Here is a 22,338-nt window from a genome sequence, read left to right on the forward strand (position 1 = left end):
TACTTTCCTAAACTTGACATTATGGAGATACCATTGCAATGTTAGTTGTGTGTAGGATAAAACATGGCATGTTCATGGCCAGAAGCCTGTTTAAAATCATAAGTAAAAATCTTCACATTTTGTTCAATGACAACAGATTTATTCCCCATAATCAAAAGCACAGCAATGCCTCACTTAATAATAGGAATTATAAATTGTTGGGAAAACAAAAAAGGTCCCCAAGATAAAATTATCCTTGACACATATTAAAATTTTGAAATAAGGCACTTCAATATGTATATCTTGAATACATGGATCTGAGTACCTAAAATTGGTTTATTTCAGCTTGAGTCTTTTGTCACCAAAGAAATCCTTTCTGCAATGCATGTCAATAGGTAATGTGTAATGCACCAAGTTATACAGTGAGGATACTGGGTGCACAGCAAAGCCAGCTTGAGTTTGGACAAATTGCCCTGCAATATTAAATTAAAAATGAATTGCTTCATACAGCAAAATGGGGAAATATTCTCTTATTTCATAGTAAAAGAACATGCAGTTTGATATTCTCCAACTGCACGTTTTTGGACATAGTTACTTGCGATGAATATGTTTGATATTGTGTTGGATCTTGCACAGTAACAACTGGACAAGGCTCTGTTTCTGCTCTCTGCGACCAATTGCGGCCAGTCTCAAGGATTCCACATCGCACAATTGGGCACATTCCCTGGGGGTCTCAGCCTTATTCCAAAACTTGGAAACAAACATAGAAATGTAAACTTCAGGATTTTCCTTAAAATGCATTTCTCGCTGGGCGAACATTCGAACATGGCGCTTGACGGGAAATAATGTACACTTTCAACCCAGTAATCTTAATCTCTTTCTAACTCTTCCCCTGTTGCATTGATGGCAATCAGCGAGAGGAAACATCGATTGTATGCACTAAATATCTTCAAAGGCATTTCTGTTCTCTGTCTTGTTTTTTATTCTATTCAGTACAATGCAGTTACCCACAATGATTATAAAAGTATCAAAATATCATTCTTAACATCTAGTGAATCTCTTGCACAATTTATTGGCAAGGTAGATTAGATTGAATTGTTTTTTAATATGGTTTTGTTTGATGCAAATGTTCTGCATAGTCAGTGCTTTGAGTTCAATCATGAACTTTGCCTCAGTTTCAGTTTGTTGAGGGAGAATCAAAGTCACTGCTTCTCCGGGTTAATTCTGGAGTACAATCCACTGGAGCAAAGCGAGTCTTTGTTCTGGAAATATGGAATATCCCTGACGATGCCCGGGAAGGAATAGTCCACTGGCGGACGAAATGGCAATGTTGGCATCAGACCAGAAGTAACATAAGGTGACACGAATGTTGGCAGCCCTCGGCTAGGGCTCGAGTATGCCAGTCGAAGAGGGTTGATGCCAAGTCTGGGGTTCAATCCGTACAGATTCGCAGGACCTCCAAAAACTGCACTGGACTGCAGGGGAGAGAAGGCAGACTTAGTGCCGATGGAGCTACCAGGAAGTCCAGCTAAGGTAATGTGTGAAGACCGTGGAAGGTCTGTGGGATCAGATACTGTGCAGCCGACATCTTTTACCTGTCCATTGGGTTCCTTCCCATTCAGGACTTGTTCAATGGCCTGGACCACGTCGCCTTTGCAGTGTGCCAGGATGCACTCTAATTTATCACGCTTATAGCTGGGGAAAACTTTGGTGAGGATGTCAATGGGTGCCCTGTGGTTGGTGGAAGAACTGGGAAGGTTGCCCATGACTTTGGCCAACTCCTTGGGTTTGTCACACTCGTTGCCTGACTCTGCATCAGATGGAGTCACTGAGCGAGGGCTGTCAGCACTTTCCGGGGAGGATGAAAGCTGTCCTGAATCATTGTCCAAAGCTTCAGCTTTTCCTGATTTATCCTTGAGGTTGGCTTCTGATGTTTCGGTGTCAGAAGTGGCAGAATGTGAAGGCTGGAGAACCGAGCGGCCCACCAGGCTATTATAGAATAGCTCGTATTTGGGGTTCTTGTCTCCTGCAAAGAGACCCAAACATTGAAATGAAGCACAGAGGTCAGGAGAATTTAACACATGATAAAACAGTAACATTACTTGATAGATTGTTTAACGATTAATAATCAAGGAAAATTTGACTTTAAAAAAATTATCAATAATCATATAAGTAGCCAGAGGCCATGTTAAAAAACTAACAGCCACCATGGGAGATTTGCATTAAATATATGGCAAGGTGGGTTCCATTGTTTTACAAAGAATGTTTGTCGTTTTTCAGAAATGCATGGGAACAGATATTCTGGTCAACTGATCTGCATGAACTAGAAGATCCCTTCAACTGTTTCTCTTCAGCTCCCATTAACCTTTGTAGACTTGATTTTCAAACACATTTTCAAAGCTTCCAATTCAATAAAATTTAAGGTTTAAAATTAGTTGAATGCTTTAAATTAATTTTATTTGAAGTTGAGATTTGTCAGCAATATTCAATATCATTACGTTTGTTAATTCTCTCCCCATACCCAGAGAGACTTATTTTTAATTAGTTACTCTTCCACCAAATCAAAATAAAAGTCAACCAACTTCATTTCACATTCCTGAATCGTTTTTGCTGTAGTATAGAGCGTTTTTCGCGTCCATGTTAACGGTGTTGATGTTAGGGGTTTGAGCGAATTACTCCGGTTCGTTTTCCTAAGCCACCGGAGTGTTACTAAAGTCTGCAAAAAGCTTTGGTTAACTTTGATATGAATGCGGTACACACCTCCGCGGATATTAATGGTGGAAATGTGATCTAATTGTTTAATGGGCTGTCATTTTTTAACAATAGCCTGTCTCATCAACTGTCAGAGTTAAGGGAGCTCGATGTGGGTGTACTGTTCACTGAAAAATAGATTTCCGTTTCGGAATGTCTTCGAAATTGCTTAATTATCTGCACACCTTACATCTTATTTTTACAGCATTTGTACAAAGCGAAGCTCATAAACTGTGTTATTTTATGACAGGGATACTTGACACTACCGCATATTACTACAAGTAATCTTCAGAGCACCCAATTCTGTGCGCAGACTTCCGGTTTCGTTTACATGTAAGTGTAGAATGTAGACATTATTTGCTGTTAATAAAGGTTTTGAGATGGCATACCCTAGTACAGTATGTACTGATGTTAATTTTTAGATCTGCATATTACGTATCGTCTGCCAGTGACAAAGGAATTTCATCCGGACTGCTGTCAATTTCGCTTCCCTTCTTTATACACACACGCCCTGCTGTTGATTCTACAGGACACATCTGTTGAGTTGGCCAGGTCGCCCACACGCGAACTCGTTATTTTAAAATTAATTGACTTTTTTATCTTTGATTTTTTTAAAACGAGGAAATGTCCATCCTTTCTACCTAGTTTCACCCCTTTCCGGACAAAAGCAGTATTACCCGAGAGTCAATTTTATACTTTGAATTCAAACATCACGTTTGTGTATTATGTTGATTTATTTTGGCATATACTAAATATTCGTTAATTATTTGTTAATTGTTCGTCAAATGTGGAATGATGGAGTACAGGGAACTTGTATTCAAGCCAATCAAAACAGCTTTTTTTTTGTTGTCAATGTGGGGCAACGAGCCTCTGGTTGTAACAAATAAAATCAACATATCCGGGAATCCCGATGATACAAAGGGCACGTCGCCGAAATGGGGATTAATTAGTACACATTAAACCAAATTTTATCGTATATATTTATTCACGGACTTGGTTTAGTTGCATTTCTCACATTAACACGTTTAAGGTAAATCCACCAGTTGTCGTTTTGGTAATGGCAGAGTTGTACTTTAGCTAAAAAAACGAGGTTTCATTTAATAGTTTCTTTCTTTCAAGCGCCTTCTCCCCCGAGCAAAAGGTAAAACCTAGCTATCGTTGTAAACTAAACTAATGTCACACCTTTTTTTTAAACCAGGCGCCAGAAGTAGCCTTCAACCCTACCCCAATAGTTTATTCGTTCCTCTACTTCAAAGTTCAAAGTAAAATTTATTATCAGAGTACATACATGTACCACATACAACCCTGAGATTCGTTATTTTGAGGCCATACTCAGCAAATCCGTAGAATAGTAACTGTAAACGAGAAAGCGCATAGAAGACAGCAAACTATGCAAATGCAAAATATAAATAAATAGCAATAAATAACGAGATCATGAAATAAAACGAGAAGGAGTTCTTAAAGTGAGATTGGTTGCGGAAACATCTCAAAACATGGGTGTAGTTGTCCTCTTTTGTTCCAGAGCCTGATGGCTGCGGGGTAGTAAACGATTGATAATGTTAGACGGAGTTCGACTCTTCTCTGTTATTTCATTATTTAACCCCTAGTCTAACCGGCGCGAATAACGCAACCTCGATTTATAGTTTGGTAAAATATGGTGCGACTCGCAGTAGGGTGTTCAGACCAATTAGTTTTACTCATACAGCCCCTTGTTGGAAAATGGGCAGGAAAAAAAGCACCGTTTCCTAAACCAAAGTCAAATCCATTTAAAATTCTCATGTTTCCTGAGACAATATAACACTCGTGTATTCCACCATCCTCCTCCGCCGCATTCCGTGCCCGGAAAGAACTTTACCCACTTACAATGCTTCAGTGAGAAACGCACCGTGTCCTTATCACCGATCGGGATGCTGAGATAATGCGCGCGTTACTGTTGTGACGATTCTGAGATACTGATAGCTGTGACTCGAACATTCAGATTATAAAAAGAATGCAAACAAAACTTCTCATCCATATTTTGTCAACAGAGGGAATGCTTTTCAGGTTAGAATTTCGATTTAGAGACATCTGATTTTGCACGTGAATTCATGTCTCCACTCTCTTCTGAGCTCTTCCATCCCAGGTCTATGTTAGCGCGCAATTAAATCTGTAAAAAGGACATGCATTCCCTAAGCATTTGCTGAAGGTGAGGTTAGGTTTATCGAAAGGGTAGCCACACGAGAAACACAGTTGAGGAGATAATCTCGGGAATTATGATTAGAAATGCTGAACTAACAACAAAGATATTTTAAAATGGAATCACAGATTTGCAATTAGATTATGGATTCTGTGACTATAAATTTTGGGTAGAGTCATCTGTTGTGATCAGTATCGATAAACAAGTTAACACTTTTAAAAACTACAGCTAAAAATCATTAGCAACAACTTGAATAATTAAACATATTAAAAAGCTAGTTTTCCCGGCGACTGTGTTGACAGGTGTCTATGACCATATCTGTGGCTAGCCTACCTTCCTTCTGCTTCTGGTAGTCGCCTCCGAAGATCTCGTAGGGCGTCGAACCGGCCCGTGTTGAAGGGATGATGCCGTTGGCGGCTGCGGCAGCCGCTGCCATGGCCAGGCCGGCTTCGGCGGCGCCTCCCCCGGCGTACATGTACTGCAGCTCCCTGGCCTCGTTCTCTTCTTGCGCCTGCTGCCGTCGGAGAGCCACCTGCGCGGCCATGACCCGCTGCCTCTCGGCGATCAGCATGCATTTGGCACACATGCAATCCCTCCAGCGGCAGAAGCGCTTGTGGCCCTTGAGCGCCGACACCACGCCATGGTTGCGACAGCGGGCGCACTTCGGCGTCCTGGGATAACGCTCGGCCGCGGCAGCAGCGGCGGCTGCCGCGGCGGCGGCTCGGAGTAGCAGTGCCGGCGGTCGCAGCAGGGAACTGCCACCCATGGAAATGGGCACAGTTGCAGGAGTAGGCGGCGGGCAAGGCTCCGGATGGGGGGCGGAAGGCAGCGGCGATCTGCCATCCATTATCAGTCTGATCGGTGCAAATCAAAGCTCACTCAAGACGTTACCAGATACTCGTTTTTATCAACGACGACTTGCTTTTGCAGGTGACCACGCTAACGCAAAAACAAACATGATTTAAACCCAAAATATGAGCCGAATTCGCCACGCCAAGGATTTGCAAACTATATACTGCGCCCGACTGAAGTGTCAGTCAACAATTTGGAACTTCCAGCTTCGCTAGAAATATAACTACAATGATATTTTATCAATTAAGCAAAAACTGTATACTTGGATAATGCAAACCTGACTGCAAAACAATAAACAGCTCCGGTTTAGCCGCAACATATAAAGATTATTGCAAACGAGAGGGTCAATCGGTGCTGGACGGCTTGCTATCTGCAATTCACTTGGATTAGAGTGCGAGTTGTGTCTGCTCTTGAACTCCACTCTGTGCTCAAGTGCAATGTTGATGGAGCCACAATAGTTGACACCAGTTAAACCCGGATTCGGCCCCGCATACCTCAAGCTGTCTGTCAGTCAGGGGAAGGAACGGAACGGCGCTGCGCCTTCACGTATTGGCTGGAGTTCATCGCCAATGGAAGGGCGCTGTGCCGGCCTTCACCTATTGGCTGGAGTTCATCGCCAATGGAAGGGCGCTGTGCAGCCCTTCACCTATTGGCCGGAGTTCATCGCCAATGGAAGGGCGCTGTGCCGGCCTTCACCTATTGGCTGGAGTTCATCGCCAATGGAAGGGCGCTGTGCCGGCCTTCACCTATTGGCCGGAGTTCATCGCCAATGGAAGGGCGCTGTGCCGGCCTTCACCTATTGGCTGGAGTTCATCGCCAATGGAAGGGCGCTGTGCCGGCCTTCACCTATTGGCCGGAACTCGCCCTCCTCTCAACTGACAGTAACGAGAAAGATGAAAAACGTTTTAACAATAGCGAGTTGTTTTTCACTTAAATCCGTGAAATGCTAGAAACTATTAGCAGGCCAGAAGCAGCGTTAGACTTTCAGGTCCATAACTTTCAACAACCCATGAATTCAGTTTCTTTTCTTTAATTGCTTCCGGGATATTTTAATACGAAGTACAGAGCGATACCGTTATTTTGGATGTGACTTTATTAGCTCCTCCCTAACGTAACGTTACAGTCCGTTCGAATTAATATAGATGCCATCGGGTCAATACCGAATAAACTTAATAAACACGTACCAAGATATATGTTCTTCTAAGCATCTGCAGTTGTATTTTTGTGTATATGTTCTTCTAGCTGTCCTGCTTCTCCTCCGCCCTCCCCACCTTCTTATCTTGGCGTCTTCCCCTTCCGTTCCAGTTCTGAAAGGTCTCGGCCCGAAACGTTAATTTCCATAGATGCTGCCTGACCTCTCGCGTTTTGTGTGTGATGCTCTGGACTTCCAGGATCTGCAGACTTTCTCGTGTTTATGTCATACCAAATATGGTCAATTTGGGAGAGAGTTTGTATCATTATGCCTGAGATGTTACCCTTTTCCCTTGCAGTCCAGAGTGAAATTATGTCACAAGCAGCATCAGTGGGAAGAGAAATAGATTCGACGCTTCAAGGCAAAAGAAAGTTGCATGACTCTGGAAAGGAGAAGAGAGACACGTGTTTTAAAATTGCCGAGAGGTATGGAGGATTAAACAGAGGGAAAGGCTATGATAGGGTGCAGAAAACTTTATAAGACGACATTTGGAGCAAAGTAATACCTAAACAATTTAAAATGTGACCAAGGGAAGGCAGAAAAGCAAGAAAAAAAGTAACTGTTACAACGAATATCAGTCCCCAAGTATTGTAATGCGGCAAGTTGTAAGATAAAATGTCGCTCCCCAGAGCAACATTTAGAGAAATACACAAATCAGGACTGAGACGAAACGGGGCGGAGAATTAAAGTGAGGGGTACATGGAAGTTCATGGTTGACTGTGGACTGTTCGGCAAACCAATCGTCCGCACTACATTTCGGAGTAAAGACAAATTATCGTCAGCGCTGAACGCAATACATTCCGCTTCACTAGAAGCATCATTTGGGTCCCCGGATGATGTGTAGGGAAGAGTTAAAATGACAGGTGGTGCATTTCCAACAGCTGCAAGTGGGAATGCTTTGTGAACGCGTGTGCTGCTGGCGATCAAAGAGCAAGCCAGGGAGGTTTTGGAGTGAACAGATCATTTGACACACAGAAGGGAGAGGGGAGGGTAAGACTCCTCAATTTCTATCCGAGGGTTTACTCTTACATCTCATCCCCTCTGCCACCCTTTCAGCATTCCAAGGGGATCATTCCCTCTGCGTTCTTCTGGTATTGTATTCTATAACGATCAACCACTTGCCTCTTTCTGGAACTTTCCCACTGAACCATGGTGGATGTAATATATGGCCTTTTGCCTCTTCCCTTCCCATTATCCAGGGAACCTTTGGAATCTGGACGAGCAAATGTTAGCTAAAAGCCACATCGAGTCTTGATGAAAAGGGAACCATCGTCCTCTCTCCTTCCATGTTTGCAGGTGGAGGAACTTGTTGGTTGATGGTGTATGCAGGCGGGCCATGGTGTGCCATAACTGAAACAACCCCGGTCTTGTGGTGGTCCGGTATAACCTGTAAGAAAACCAAGGAGAAAAGCCACCGGGCCACGGGTACTAAAAGACCCAGCGCTGCAAAACGTGCAGCGAAACGGACCTAGCCTCCTCTGAGGAGTGAAAACACCTCCTCTGTCTCTCACAGGAGTGCCAGCAGAGAGTAAAAGCAGGGGATGAGGAAAGCCCCAGCTTTCAACCTCTCAGCCTCTTCCCTAGGACACAAAGTCAAGTCAGGCCCCGTTCATTCACCATTTTCTACTTCATCTGTGGATCCAAGATGATGCACGTGTTTCCAGTGTATAGTGAGTAAATGTACCCAATATTGCTTCATTCCGATGGTAAACCGTGTTCCATTTACTGAACTAAGTGTCACTAGATGCTGAGGTTATACCTGCACCTGTACGATTATGGGTCAATTTTTTTATATTTCAGGTTACGTCTATACAATTTTCGTTCAATGCCGGGTGCGAAATAATTATTACTTTGACAACATCAATCTACCTCTCCATCCCCTTCCAATACTTACAAACACACACACACAAACACACACACACACACACACGTACACAGACACGCAATCACACACACACGTCCACAGACACGCAATCATATAAACACACACACAAATACAGACACGCAATCGCACACACACGTACACAGACACACAATCATATAAACACACACACAAAGAGACACAATCTCTCTCTCTCACACACACGCGCGCACACACGCACACACGCGCGCGCGCGGAGTAACAACGCATTGCTTTAATTAATCATCAATAGTGGTGAACGGTCTTTGATTTGAAGCATCAGTTCTGTATCTGTATCTCAACTGGTGTTGTCTGACCTGTTTCCTGCGATCAGTTTTAGTTTTACTTAGAATAAAATCACAACCCGTTCTCTTAGATCACCGGTCTCGTCATAATTATCAGTTGTCACATCGCCTTGTTGGGGGACTCTGAATTTGGTTAGTTTATGGCACCAAAAGGTAGAATGTAACGTAATATCTAACATTTGGAAATTTGTCCTAGTTCATTTTCAATATGGATACTCATTGGTGTGAGCACACATTCTACATAACCTAGTAACTGTCTGAATGATTCTGAAATAGTTATGGGGCTATCACATAACATCCAAATTTACTTTAACTATTCTTGTAATTGTGCGGACGTTATACACATAGCTCCATTCATTCGTTATTGTTTTATTTTAATCTTAAACTGGTGTAAAGGCTCGCGCTTCATACAGCTTCCAGTGTGTAAATGTGGACATTTTTTTTTAAAAAAATGCTCTAACTTCTGTGATATAATTTAGTCAAAATATAACGCGAAACAAATGTTTTAAAATAAAACATGCTTCAAACTTTCGATGTCCAGTTACTATAGAATCAGCTTGAAATGAAGCCGCTTCTTCGATTTCTACTTGTAGGCCTCCACGCCTCCCAACAATCTCCAACATCACCCCCACGGGCGGGCGGGCACACACACGCACATTTTATGGGGCTTTGTGCAAAACTCACAAACACGCCTTCTCCAAATCGCTCTTTTTTTAAAATGTAGCGGCAACATTTATCTGACCCCGTTCACGTCCTCACACCCCAGAGCCGTCACCATCATCGAGGTACTTCCTGATGTGTTGTAATTGTAAAATATAAAGAACTTAAATATTCCCTTTAAAACGCATTAAAGACTGTGAATGTTGGAACGCTGTGTAATTTTTAAAAAGGCATTTTACAACGTTGACCAAAGACACATGCAACAAGCGAAAAATATGACTATTCTCAAATTGAAACCGTGCAACTCAGTCAATTCCCTGGCCAACTATCTGCAGAGAGAAATAATTTTAAATTCGACGCTATCAGACGTGAGACTATCACAAAGTGAGCATGTTACTTGTGATTAACGCGCCTACTTATTTGTTGTCCTTACTTTAATTAGCATCGTTCAATGGCAGAGGTTGGTGAAGATTTTCTGGGTTATTTTTGTTCATTCGAGTTTCTTGGAATATGTGTTTTAACAGACCGGAACAAATTACTGTATTCATTTGTAATCTTGAATGGTCAGAGACAGGAACATTAATAATTTAAATTAAAGTGGTATATATTTGATAATCATGGCTCTGGGAAACAGACCTAAGAAAGTAAGTATGGACTGCGCGAACGTGCAATCGCCAGCCTCAACATTATCTTTTCCTACACCCCGCAGATTTAAATAATCATTTTATTTCTCATGCAGATTTATACAATTTGTGCTTCCAATTTCTGCAGCACCGCGTCTTTGCTACTACGGTTACTTCCTGTAACTCCGGTATGTTTTATGCAGGCTCACAACAGTGGGACTTTCCGTAATCGAGCCTATTTTGAAGCAAAGCCCCTGATCATTAGATAACTGTAATTAAATATAACAACATTCACGGTTACAATCTAATGGCAAAAGCTCCAGATTATATTATACTAATGAATGAAATTTGATCTAATATATATAATATAACAAGCAAACGTCATACTGTAACTTTAATCTTTGGAAGAGCATATAGCTACTCATTCGCACGCACCAATTATTCAAGCGACATTGTAATTTGCAACTTGCGATGTTTGTGTACATTTAATATCAGTGATGCGAGCCAGTTGTTAATTATTTCGAATAATGTAGTCATTATGGAAACTTATATCCCGCTTTGGCAGCAATATCTTCCTGTTACTTTTTCAAATAGGAGGAGCACGAACAATGGGCTGAATAGCCTTCCACTGTGCGGTGTCAGTCTGCAGTTCTAGTCAACGAACGATTTCCGACCCAGAGGATTGCTGTTGAAGATTTTGGTGAATAATTCTTATTGCTGTCAACGTTTGTTTTAATCAAGCTGTTCACAAGTCCTGACGTCTTAAAAAAAAGGAAACTTCTGTAATAATAATCGTCTTAATTTCATTACAGCGAGGGCGATGCTGTATCTAATATAGAGCGGGACATGGGTTTTAATAGAACGCTGCCTACTACTTTCACCGTTCTGGCTCCGATAAGATATCGACTGATGATCTAGAGTCTGGGTGGGTCGTGGGGGTGGGGAGTGGGAGACAGAAGGGCCATCAAAGAATTTTTTTGCAGGGTCCAGGTAACTTATATATCAAACGATTTCAAATTTAATTTGATATTGCTCTAACTTACGTACTTAAACCTAAAAACGCACAACAAGCGTAAGGCGGTAAGGAATTTTTTTGTCTTAGCGTTAGAGTTACAAACATGCGTTGGTTATAATCAGAGCTTTTACACGGATAACGCTAAGAATAGCCGAGAGCGCCTGAACAATACCCCTATAGATGATGCATCTGGTTAACTACAGGTTGCACTGTTTGGTTTATGAATCAATTAAGTGGACTTGCATATACATTACCGACTGGAAGGATTAAATAAATGTCTTTATTTATCAGTAGTGCTATCCTTGTTCTGTTTACTAAGCTGTGTTTGTTTAACCAGCAGGTAGAGTGCGATGAACAATAAGTGGTGCAGGTTCCCACATGTTCTATAGAGTTCCTTCTTCGTCGGTTGATAAAACTCTTGCTGTTCGATTCTTAGGACTATTTGGATCACGTGACACGAAATCTTTATAATGGAGTAATCCTCGCATGCATGAGTTACTCTCTGATGAACACAGGCTCACTACTCCATTCACAATTTTAATTATTAATGCTCTCTCCTGGATAAAACATGCAATTATCACACCCTGGAGCTCAGCCACACTATAGAAGTTGTAAACAATAAAGCCATGATATAATAACTACACATTTACTCAAAAAATACAGATTCATGGCAATGAGGCAAATGTATTTTCTTTTCATCGTCTCAAAGAGTCGTCATATTGGTATTCATTTTCCCTTGTAGACTATAAATCAAATATTTGCTACAATATGGTTCGATAGACCATTTTACAATCGTGAGAATGATCCTATTCATTCAAAATATCTTCTTAGTGGGCATACACTTTACTTTTTAATCCCTCTTATCTAACAGAGTTTACATATGCCGTCTATTTGTGCATAACAACTGAAGTGGAAATTTCAACAGCAAAACCGTTAAAAACAAGTCTCAGTTTCGCCGAGTAGATCAGTTTTAAGTAAATGGCATTACAGTGATTAATGCGAGGCAAAGTTATTCACAGTGCGATCCAACCTTCATATATACAACCGCGTGAAAACAAAAAAAAAACCCTGGTTTTATGATGCTGACACTGTTTTCTCTTGAGTTTACTGACCAAAATAGTAAACCAATGAAGTAGGTTTCAACTGCATTCTATGAATTTGATGCCAAAACGAAAACGCATGTTTACTCCGTAAATAATCAGTATGGCTTAATTACTGGCCCTGTGATGAATATAAATCAACGTAATGCTCGACAAAAAAAAATGAAAATGCTGGAAACAGTCGGCAGGTCAGGCAACATCTGTAGAAAGAGAAACAAATTTAACCGCTTTCAGTCGAAGACCTTCACCAGAATTCTGATTTTTGAATTAGATTTTTTTTTGCTTCCGAACGGAACACACTCATTCTCTACAACCTTAATTTTCACAGGACCAATTCTTGTACGTGGAGTTGAAGGCATTTTGAAGCAAATTACCGATCAAGATGAAGAAGCACAGACAGAGCATTCCAATCGCAAACAAGAGAAAGTCTGCCGATGCTGGAAATCCCAGCAGCACACACAGTGCTGGAAGGACTCAGCAGGCTGGGAAAAGGATACCCGAAACCTCGACTGTACTCTTTTCCCATAGATGTTGCCTGGCCTGCTGAGTTCCTCCAGGTGCCAGGTGCCAGGTGTGTGTGTGTGTGTGTGTGTGTGTGTGTGTGTGTGTGTGTGTGTGTGTGTGTGTGTGTGTGTGTGTGTGTGTGTGTGTGTGTGTGTGTGTGTGTGTGTGTGTGTGTGTGTGTTTTGCACGGATAGAATATGTTCATTTCATTTTTATGCCGTGCAGACATCAGCATTGCAAAAAAAAAATCATATGTACCATACGTGAATTTTTGTTAATACCCGGAAAATTTAGAAGTTGCGCTGGAATCAAAATGTTGACGGCAGTGGAACTGAGCGGATGTTGAGCTGGGGTAGGTGCGGGCTGACAGAGGGGATCTTGGGATGGAGGATGGGATCGGTGGGTTGCGTTTATTTTTGAGGCCAATCAATGTTTCACTTGTTGAAACTTCATCAAAGTACAGAGGAAGTTGTAGACTTCAATCCTTAATTTAAAGGTCGGTCTGCATTGTTTATACTCGTCTCTACGAAGATGAAAGCTCCAGGTTGAGTCAGTGGTGAAGAAGGCGAATGCAATGGTGACATTCATTTCTAGAGATATAGAATATAAGAACAGGAATGTGATGTTGAGGCTCTATAAGGCATTCGTGAGACCACACGAAGTATTGTGTGCAGTTTTGGCTTCCTCATTTTAGAAAGGATATACTGACATTGGAGAGGGTCCAGAGAAGATTCACCAGACTAATTCCAGGAAAGAAAGGGTTACTGCATGGGAAACCTCTGGCATCTCTTGGGCTGTATTTCCTGGAGTTCAGGAGACTGAGGAGGATGCCATTGAAACATTCCAAATGCGAAAAGGCCTGAGCAGATTAGACATGGCAAAGTTATTTTCCATGGTAGGGGAGTCTAGGAAAAAAATGCACGACTTCAGAATTAAAGGACATTTAGTTTGGACAGAGATGTGGATAAATTACTTTAGTCAGAGGGTGGTAAATCTGTGGAACTTGTTGCCACTAGCGTCTGTGGAAGCCATGTCATTGGGTGTATTTACGGCAGAGATAGATAGCTTCTTGATTAGCCAGGGTATCAAAGGGTATGGGGAGAAGGCAGGGCAGTGGGGATGACTGGGAGAATTGGATCAGCCCATGATTGAATGGTGGAGCAGACTCGATGGGATAAATGGCCTACTTTTGCTCCTGTATCTTATGGTCTTATTGAACCTTAATATTAGCAGAGAAGTCTGTACTCTCCGGACTAATTTTTAGCCATAAGTCCGGACTGAAGTTTTAGAACTTTGAACAGTTAGAGAGGTTGAGGGAAAGATCGTGTTCTGTACAGTTAAATTAAATTAAAGGTATTTCTGTAAAGTTTACAAGCATATTGTAGACTAACTCTGACGCCAATTTGGTTTTACAATACATTTCTCCTCTTACTGTGTCCGAAGTTTCTCCTCTTTGTTGTTGAGTGATTGGGCTTTACTTTTAGATTTACGCTGCCAGCTCAGTGCTCTCTTTCAGTTACTTTTTATCCGGTAATATATAAAAAAATGTAAAGAGTTCTTTCGCAACACTATAAAGGAAACATTAAAATATATTTTATGCTAGCTAGAGATATGACGTATATTCCTGAAAAAGGGAGCACGATGGTAAAATGAACAGTGCAAGGTTTGAACAGCGTATTCAAAACAAGCTAAAACAAAACATTACCAATCTAAGTGATAAGCGGAATCATCCACACAAATGCTTGTATTTCATATAAAAATAGATAACACTCCAGAGTAATTATTTGGTCAAACGATTATATCAAAAGATTGAAGGAAACTTCAGTTAGAAAATCAGTGATAGTAACTAAAAAAAAACACAGATGGAAGGTTTAGTGGATAAAATAGGTTATTTGAAAGTTGTTGCAAAAAAAAAAGCCGACTTCCATACAAATTGACCACGGGAATCTCAAAACTGTCAGTAATTCGTCACCCAACCACAGGCGGCGCTCTTTGCAGCTCTCCCCATCGCACAGTGAAAAATCATTTGAACTACCTTATATTTCAGTCTTGAAAGACTTTCTGAAAGAAATGCATCCTGGTTGCAAAATACCTTGTCATTTATTGTATGAATATTTATAAATAAATTAAAGAAAAATGAGTGTGTATATCTATCTTAAATGGCTTTTATTTTTAATCACGTAGGCGTACGCTCAAATTTTCCTCCTGGGCATTACGTCTGTAACAATTTTTTCATCTGATCACCCAACTTCATGGCATTTCCGCAGCAGGACGCAAGGTAATCTTAGAACTTCTGCACCTATAATACAGAGAATGAACAGAAATTAGCGAATGGTAGAAAATTGATGGGGTGTAAGAGTTCTCACCTTATTGCGGTCTAAGAAATTACTTTGACATTGACGCTGACTATTGAGAAAGGGTAAGAAGAGGGAAAACACACCTGTCCTTATAGAGGGATCAGGAGTGGAAAGGGTGAGCAATTTCAAGTTCTTGGGTGTCTACATCTCCGACGATCTATCTATCCTGGGCTCGACATATTGATGCATCTACAAACTACGGCTAGATTTCATTAGGAGTCTGAGTAGATTTGATATGCCATCAAAGACACTCGCAAATTTCTACAGATGTACTGTGGAGAGTATTCTAACTGGCTGCATCACTGGGGTGGGGGTGGTGTGGAGCGCTGCCTCACAGGATCGAAATGAGCTGCAGAGTTGTAAACTTGGTCAGCTCCATCATGGGCACGAGCCTCCGTAGTATCCAGGACATCTTAAAGGAGCGATGCCTCCAAAAGGCGGCGGCCATCATTAAGAAGCCCCCAGCACGCAGGTCACGCTTTGTTCTCATTGTTACTGTGGGGAAGGAGGACAGAAGCCTGAAGGCACACACTCATCGATTCAGAAACAGCTTTTTTCCCTCTGCCATCCGATGTCGAAATGGACATTGAACTCATGAACACTATCTCACTGTCTTCTAATTTTTATATTTGCACTACTTATTTAACTGTTATATATATTTACTGTAATTCATGTTTATTCTAACATTAGACTATTGCATTGTACTGCTGCCACAGAGACAACAAATTCCATGTCATATGCAGGTGATACTAAACCTGATTCTGATTCTAAGCTTGATTGTATTTAGATAGTTAATAGTTAGATAGCAATAGTTATTTTGTGACTTGTGAAGATGACAACAAGATGAACATGGGTCTACAATCAGAGAATTAATAGCATTGCATTCATAAATTATCAAATCTCATATATGCATGCAGTCTAGAATTATATTGCAAAAAAAATCAAAGTGAAAACCACTAGGAAGCATCAAAGCATCTGACTGTAATTTCTGCCAGCTAATTGGATCTCACTTCCACTTATGAACGGCATAATATGGGACAGAGGAAATTTCATAAAGATATACAGATGTCTATTTGTTTGATGTTCATGAAATAACATGTTACCTTCATGGCGTAAAAGCATTTAAAACTAGCAAGAAAAATATTTTACATTTTCACAGTCTTTGAAGAAGTTTATGTATGTTGAGCAGGCATCTTAGTAGAATGTCAATTCAATCAAATCAATTCTTTTGACCTCCCCAAATTTTCACAATTTTCATAATCAAACAGCCTGCACAACCATTTCTCAATATCTCATATCAATACAAATAATTTTGAATATATATACTAATCTCTGGTCTAAGCTTAGGAGTTGTCAAAGTGGGTGTGGGGTCTGTTATCCCAGATAGGGCAGAAACACATCCTTGAATGCTTTCCATGTGATTTCTCCGGTCCCACTCAAACTTCTTCAATTTGCCCATCATTGATGACCCGCTTGATCCTTGGACCAACAAAAAATGCTTTCTTTAATGAGTCAAAGAATAAAAAAGACACACAGATAATTGGCTAAGTGGCAGGTAACAATGAGAAGCAGCAGAATGCAAATAGAAAATGCTAGAAATATTAATCAGACCTAAAAATCTGCTGCAAGCATAACAAAGTTTACATTCTCAGTTGATGACCCTTTTATCAGACTTATAACAATTCAAAGAACAAAGAACACTAAAGTACAGTACAGGCCATTCAGCCCACAATGAGGCGACCCTTAAACCCTGCCTCACGTATAATCTTCCACCTTAAATTCCTCCATATACCTGTCAAGTAGTCTTTTAAGTTTCTTAAAAAGTTTACTTTTTTAAAGGAGGAAAACTGTATTTTTCCCATGGGATAGTGTGAGAATTATGGCTTCTCTTAATACACCAGATGGGGTGGCATTGCTCTGTTGGTAAAAAATAAAATCAGATCATTCGAAAGAGGTGACATAGGATCAGAAGGTATTGAATCATTGTGGATAGAGCTAAGGAACTGCAAGGATAAAAAGACTCTGATGGGAGTTGTATACAGATGCGAAACAGCAGTAAGGTGGTGGTCTACAAATCACAACAGGAAGTAGAAAATACCTGCCAAAAGGCCAATGTTACAATAGTCATGGGGGATTTCAATATGCAAGTAGATTGGGAAAACCAGGTTGGTGCTGAATTGCAAAAGGAGCTATTTATAGAATGCATACAAGATGTTTCGTTAGACCAGCTAATGGTTGAGCCCACTTGAGGATCAGACATTCTGGATTGGGTGTTATGCAATGAACCAGAATTGATGAGAGACCTTAAGGTAAAAGAACCCTTAGGGGAAAGAGATCATAATATGATAGAATTCACCCTGAAATTTGAGAAGAAGAAGCTAATGTCAGATGTAACAGTATTACAGTGGAGTAAATAAAATTACAGAGGCATGAGAGAGGAGTTGGCCAGAATTAATTGGAAAAGAACACTGGCAGGGATGATGGCAGAGCAGCAATGGCTGGAATTTCTGGAAGCAATTCAGAAGGCACAGGATATGTACATCCCAAAGAAGAAGTATTCTAAAGGCAAGATGATGCAACCGTGGCTAACAAGAGAAGTCAAAGTCAACATAAAAGCCAAAGAGATGGCATGTAATAGAGCAAAATTTAGTGGGAAGTTAGAAGATGGGGAAGCTTTTAAAAACCAACTGAATGCAACTAAAAAGTCATTAAGAAGGTAAAGATGAAATACAAAAATAATCTAGCAAATAATACTTAAGAAGATACCAAAAGCTTCTTCAGATACGTAAATTATAAAAGACAGGTGACAGTTAACATCTGACCACTGGAAAATGATGTTGGAAACATAGCAATGGTGGATAACGAAATGGCAGATGAACTCAGTAAGTATTTTCAAGGATCACTAGATTCTGGAATGGCTGTAGAAGACTGGAAAGTTGCAAATGTTACTCCACTCTCCAAGAAAGGGGAGAGGCGGAGGAAAGGAAACTATTGGCCAGTTAGTCTGACAGTGGTTGGGAAAATGTTGGAATTGATTACCAAGGGTGAGGTCGCAGGGTATTTGGAAAATAGGTTGTAATCAACATGGTTTCCTGACAAATCTGTTGGGATTCTTTGAAAAAATAACAAGCAGGATAGACAAAGGAAAACCAGTTGATGTTGTGTACTTGGATTTTCAGAAGGCCACACATGAGGCTCCTTAGCAAGCTACGAGCCCATGGAAAAATACAGAAAATATTCCAGCATGGATAGAGCAGTGGCTGATTGGCAGGAGGCAATGAATGGGAATAAAGTGATCCTTTTCTGGTTGGCAGCCAGTGACTAGTGGTGTTCCACAGGGATCTGCATTGGAACTGGTTTTTTACATTATATGTCAATGATTTGGATGATAGAATTGATAGTTTTGTTACAAAGTTTGCAGATGATATGAAGATAGATAGAGGGGCAGTTAGCTTTGAGAAAGTAGAGAAGCTACAGAAGGACTTAGGTAGATTAGAAGAATGAGCAAAAAGATCGTAGCTGGACTAGAGTATGTCATGCACTTTGGTCAAAGAAATGAAAGGATTGACTATTTTCTAAATAGAGAGAAAATACAAAAAAAAAACAGGTGCAAAGTGACTTGGGAGTCCTGGTGCAGGAACCCTCTCCCCTTAATTTGCAAGTTGAGTCTGTCGAGAGGAAGGCAAATTCAATGTTAGCATTCATTTCAAGAGGACTAGAATCTAAAAGCAAGGATGTAATACTGAGACTTTATAAAGCACTCATGAGGCCTCACTTGGAGGATTGTGAGCATTTTTGAACTCCTTCTCTTCAAAAGGATGCGCTGGAACTGGAGAGGGTTCAAAGGAGGTTCACAAAAATGCCATCAGGATTGAATGGCTTGTCCAATGAAGAGCGTTTGATGGCTCTGGGCCTGCATTCACTGGAGGTCAGAAGAATGAGGAGTGGGCTCATCGAAACCCAATGATTGATTTTTGAAGGCTTCCCACTTCACAAGTACACCTTTGCCAGAAATCAACCTGTCCCAGTCCACTTCTGATAACATTAAAATTGGCCCTTCTCGAATTTAGAAGCCCAACCAGTGGGCCAGACCTATCTCTTGGCATATTTACTCTGAAACTAATGGCATCGTGGTCACTGGTAGCAAAGTGTTCTCCTACACCAACTTCTGTCACCTTCCCTGTTTCATTCCTTAATAGCAGATCTAGTATTGCACACTCTCTCAGTGGAACTTCTACACACTAATAAGGAAACATTTACAGTATAGGATAACCTGTCAATATGTGGAGAGTTAAAATCACTGATTATAACAACCTCATATTTCTTGCAACAGTCTGTGATCGCTACAAATTTGTTGCTCTAAATCCAGTAGACTGTTGGATGGTCTATAATATTGCATTTTGCATGGTCATACCTTTCTTATTTCTCAGTAATACCCATAAGGCCTCACTAGATGAGTTCTCCACTCTATTGTGACTGAGCAATACCGTGACATTTTCAGGTAACAACCATCCCTTCCCCTTTAATCCATCCTGCTCTGTCACAACGGAAACAATGGAAACATAGAATATTGAACTACCAGTCCTTACCCTCCTGCAGCTAAGTCTCTCTTATGGCTACAATATCATAATTTCATGTGTTGATCCATGCCCTAAGAACATTTGCCTTTCCTACAATACTTCTTGCATTGAAAAATATAAAGCTCACGACATTAGTCACATCATGTTCAATCTTTTGATTCCTGGTTTTATCTGATGTCTTAACAGCATCTGTCTCCACAATCTCTCCACTATCTCTTCTAGCACTCTGCTTCCCATCCCATACACACTCTCCCCCTGTGCAGCACTAGCCTGCAGGGATATTAGTCCTCATCCCCTCCAATTCAAGTTCAAACTGTCTCTGCTGTACAGGCCCCACCTTCACTGGAAGAGAGCCCAATGATCCAAAAACCTACACCCTCCCACCTGCACCAACTCCTTAGCTAAATGACCAAAACTGGATATAATACTCCAAGTTAGTCCTCACTAACACCTTATACAACTTGCACATAAAATCCCATCTACTGTATTCAATACTTTGATTTTTGAAGGCCAATGTGTCAAAAGCTTTCTTAACAGCCCTATCTACCTCAGAAAAGCCCTCCAAAGTTATACCAACATGTCTCCTGCTCCACTACAGGCCGGAATATACTTGACCACTGCTACACAGCAGTCAAGGATGCCTACCGTTCCATCCCACAGCCTCACTTCGGAAAATCAGACCATCAGGCCGTACTCCTCCTCCCGGCTTACAAACAGAAACTGAAGCGGGAGGTCACGGTGTCAAAAGTGGTGTTGCGTTGGACGGAGGAAATGGATGAGGTCCTCTGTGACTGCTTTGAATTGGTGGACTGGTTAGTATTCAAGGACTCGGCAGCTAACCTCGATGTATATGCCTCAGCTGTCACGGACTTTATCTGGAAATGCACAGAGGACTGTGTGTCTTGCAAGATGATCCGGGTATTCCCTAACCGGAAAGCTTGGATGAATTATGAGGTCCAGTCCCTTTTGAAGGCTAGAGCTGCGGCTTTTAGGTTCGGGGATGCCAGTCGCTACATGGAATCCAGGCGTGAACTCCGGAAAGCCATTAAGGGCACCAAGAGGCAATATCGAGCCAAGATGGAAGCCTAAGCTAACCAGAGGGATGCCAGTAGACTATGGCACGGTCTAAATGAGATCACTGGGTGCAAAGCAAAGGCTGGGAATATCAATAACTGTAGCACTTCTCTTCCTGATGAACTTAACGTATTCTACGCAAGATTCGAACAGAAGAGGAGCATCCAGCCCCCTCCGGATGAACCGGACCTGGTGGCATCAAGATTCATCATCACTGAGGAAGATGTTAGAAGAGCCTTCCTGAAGATAAATCCAAGGAAGACGATGGGCCCAGATGGCGTCCTGGGACGGGTTCTCCGGGACTGTGCAAGTGAGCTAGCAGGAGTGTTTGTTGACATCTTCAGCTGCTCCCGGCTTCAGTCTAAGATCCCCTCATGTTTTAGAAAGGCAATGATAATCCCAGTGCATGCCTGAATGACTATCGACCTGTGGCTCTGACATCGATTGCTATGAAGTGCTTCGAACGATTAGTTATGGCACACGTCAACCATAACCTTCTGGTCAACCTTGACGCTTTGCAATTCACCTACCGGAGCAACAGGTCAACGGCTGATGCCATCTCTCTGGCACTACATTCCTCCTTAGAACACCTGGAGAATAAAGACGCATATGTAAGGCTCCTTTTCATTGACTACAGCTCTGCCTTTAATTCCATCATTCCAAATGAACTGATTCCTAAGCTCCGGAACCTGGGTCTTAGCACTCAGATCTGCAGATGGATCTTCAACTTCCTCACAGACAATACCCAGACTGTAAAAATAGGGGACAAGCTCTCCTCTACAATCACTCTGAGCACTGGTGTCCCACAAAGCTGTGTACTCAGCCCCCTGCTGTCCTCACTGTACACCCATGATTGTGTAGCCAAGTTTCCATCGAACTCAATATATAAGTTTGCTGATGACACAACCATTGTAGGCCGTATCTTGGGTAATGATGAGTCTGAGTACAGAGAGGAAATTAAGAACCTGGTGGCATGGTGCGACGACAATAACCTATCCCTCAATGTCAGCAAGATGAAGGAATTAGTTGTTGACTTCAGAAGAAGTAGCGGACCCCACTACCCCATCTACATCGGTGGCGCACAGGTGTAACAGGTCAAAAGCTTTAAGTTCCTCAGGGTGAATATCACAAATAACCTGACTTGGTCTAACCAAGCAGAGTCCACTGCCAAGAAGGCCCACCAGTGCCTTTACTTCCTGAGAAAGCTGAAGAAATTTGGCCTGTTCTCTAAAACCCTCACTAATTTTTATAGATGCACCGTAGAAAGCAT

General features: G+C 41.5%; 1 protein-coding gene across 1 annotated transcript; it reads right to left on the bottom strand.

Annotated features, from left to right (window-relative positions):
* Positions 1-1,181: 1,181 nt before the first annotated feature.
* LOC132393700 (doublesex- and mab-3-related transcription factor A1-like) lies at positions 1,182-5,753 on the bottom strand. Its single transcript, XM_059969108.1, has 2 exons — positions 5,240-5,753; positions 1,182-2,005 (listed from the first exon to the last, which is right to left on the bottom strand). The coding sequence occupies exons 1-2, from the start codon at positions 5,751-5,753 to the stop codon at positions 1,182-1,184; spliced, it is 1,338 nt and encodes a 445-aa protein (XP_059825091.1).
* Positions 5,754-22,338: the final 16,585 nt, after the last annotated feature.

This window comes from Hypanus sabinus, chromosome 5, assembly GCF_030144855.1.
Source record: "Hypanus sabinus isolate sHypSab1 chromosome 5, sHypSab1.hap1, whole genome shotgun sequence".
In the NCBI taxonomy this organism is placed as follows: domain Eukaryota; kingdom Metazoa; phylum Chordata; class Chondrichthyes; order Myliobatiformes; family Dasyatidae; genus Hypanus; species Hypanus sabinus.

Coding starts and splice junctions, on each gene's coding strand:
- LOC132393700 (XM_059969108.1), bottom strand. CDS start 5,753: ATGGATGGCAGATCGCCGCTGCCTTCCGCCCCCCATCCGGAGCCTTGC. Junction 2,006..5,239: donor CTACCAGAAGCAGAAGGAAG/GTAGGCTAGCCA, acceptor GTCTCTTTGCAG/GAGACAAGAACCCCAAATAC.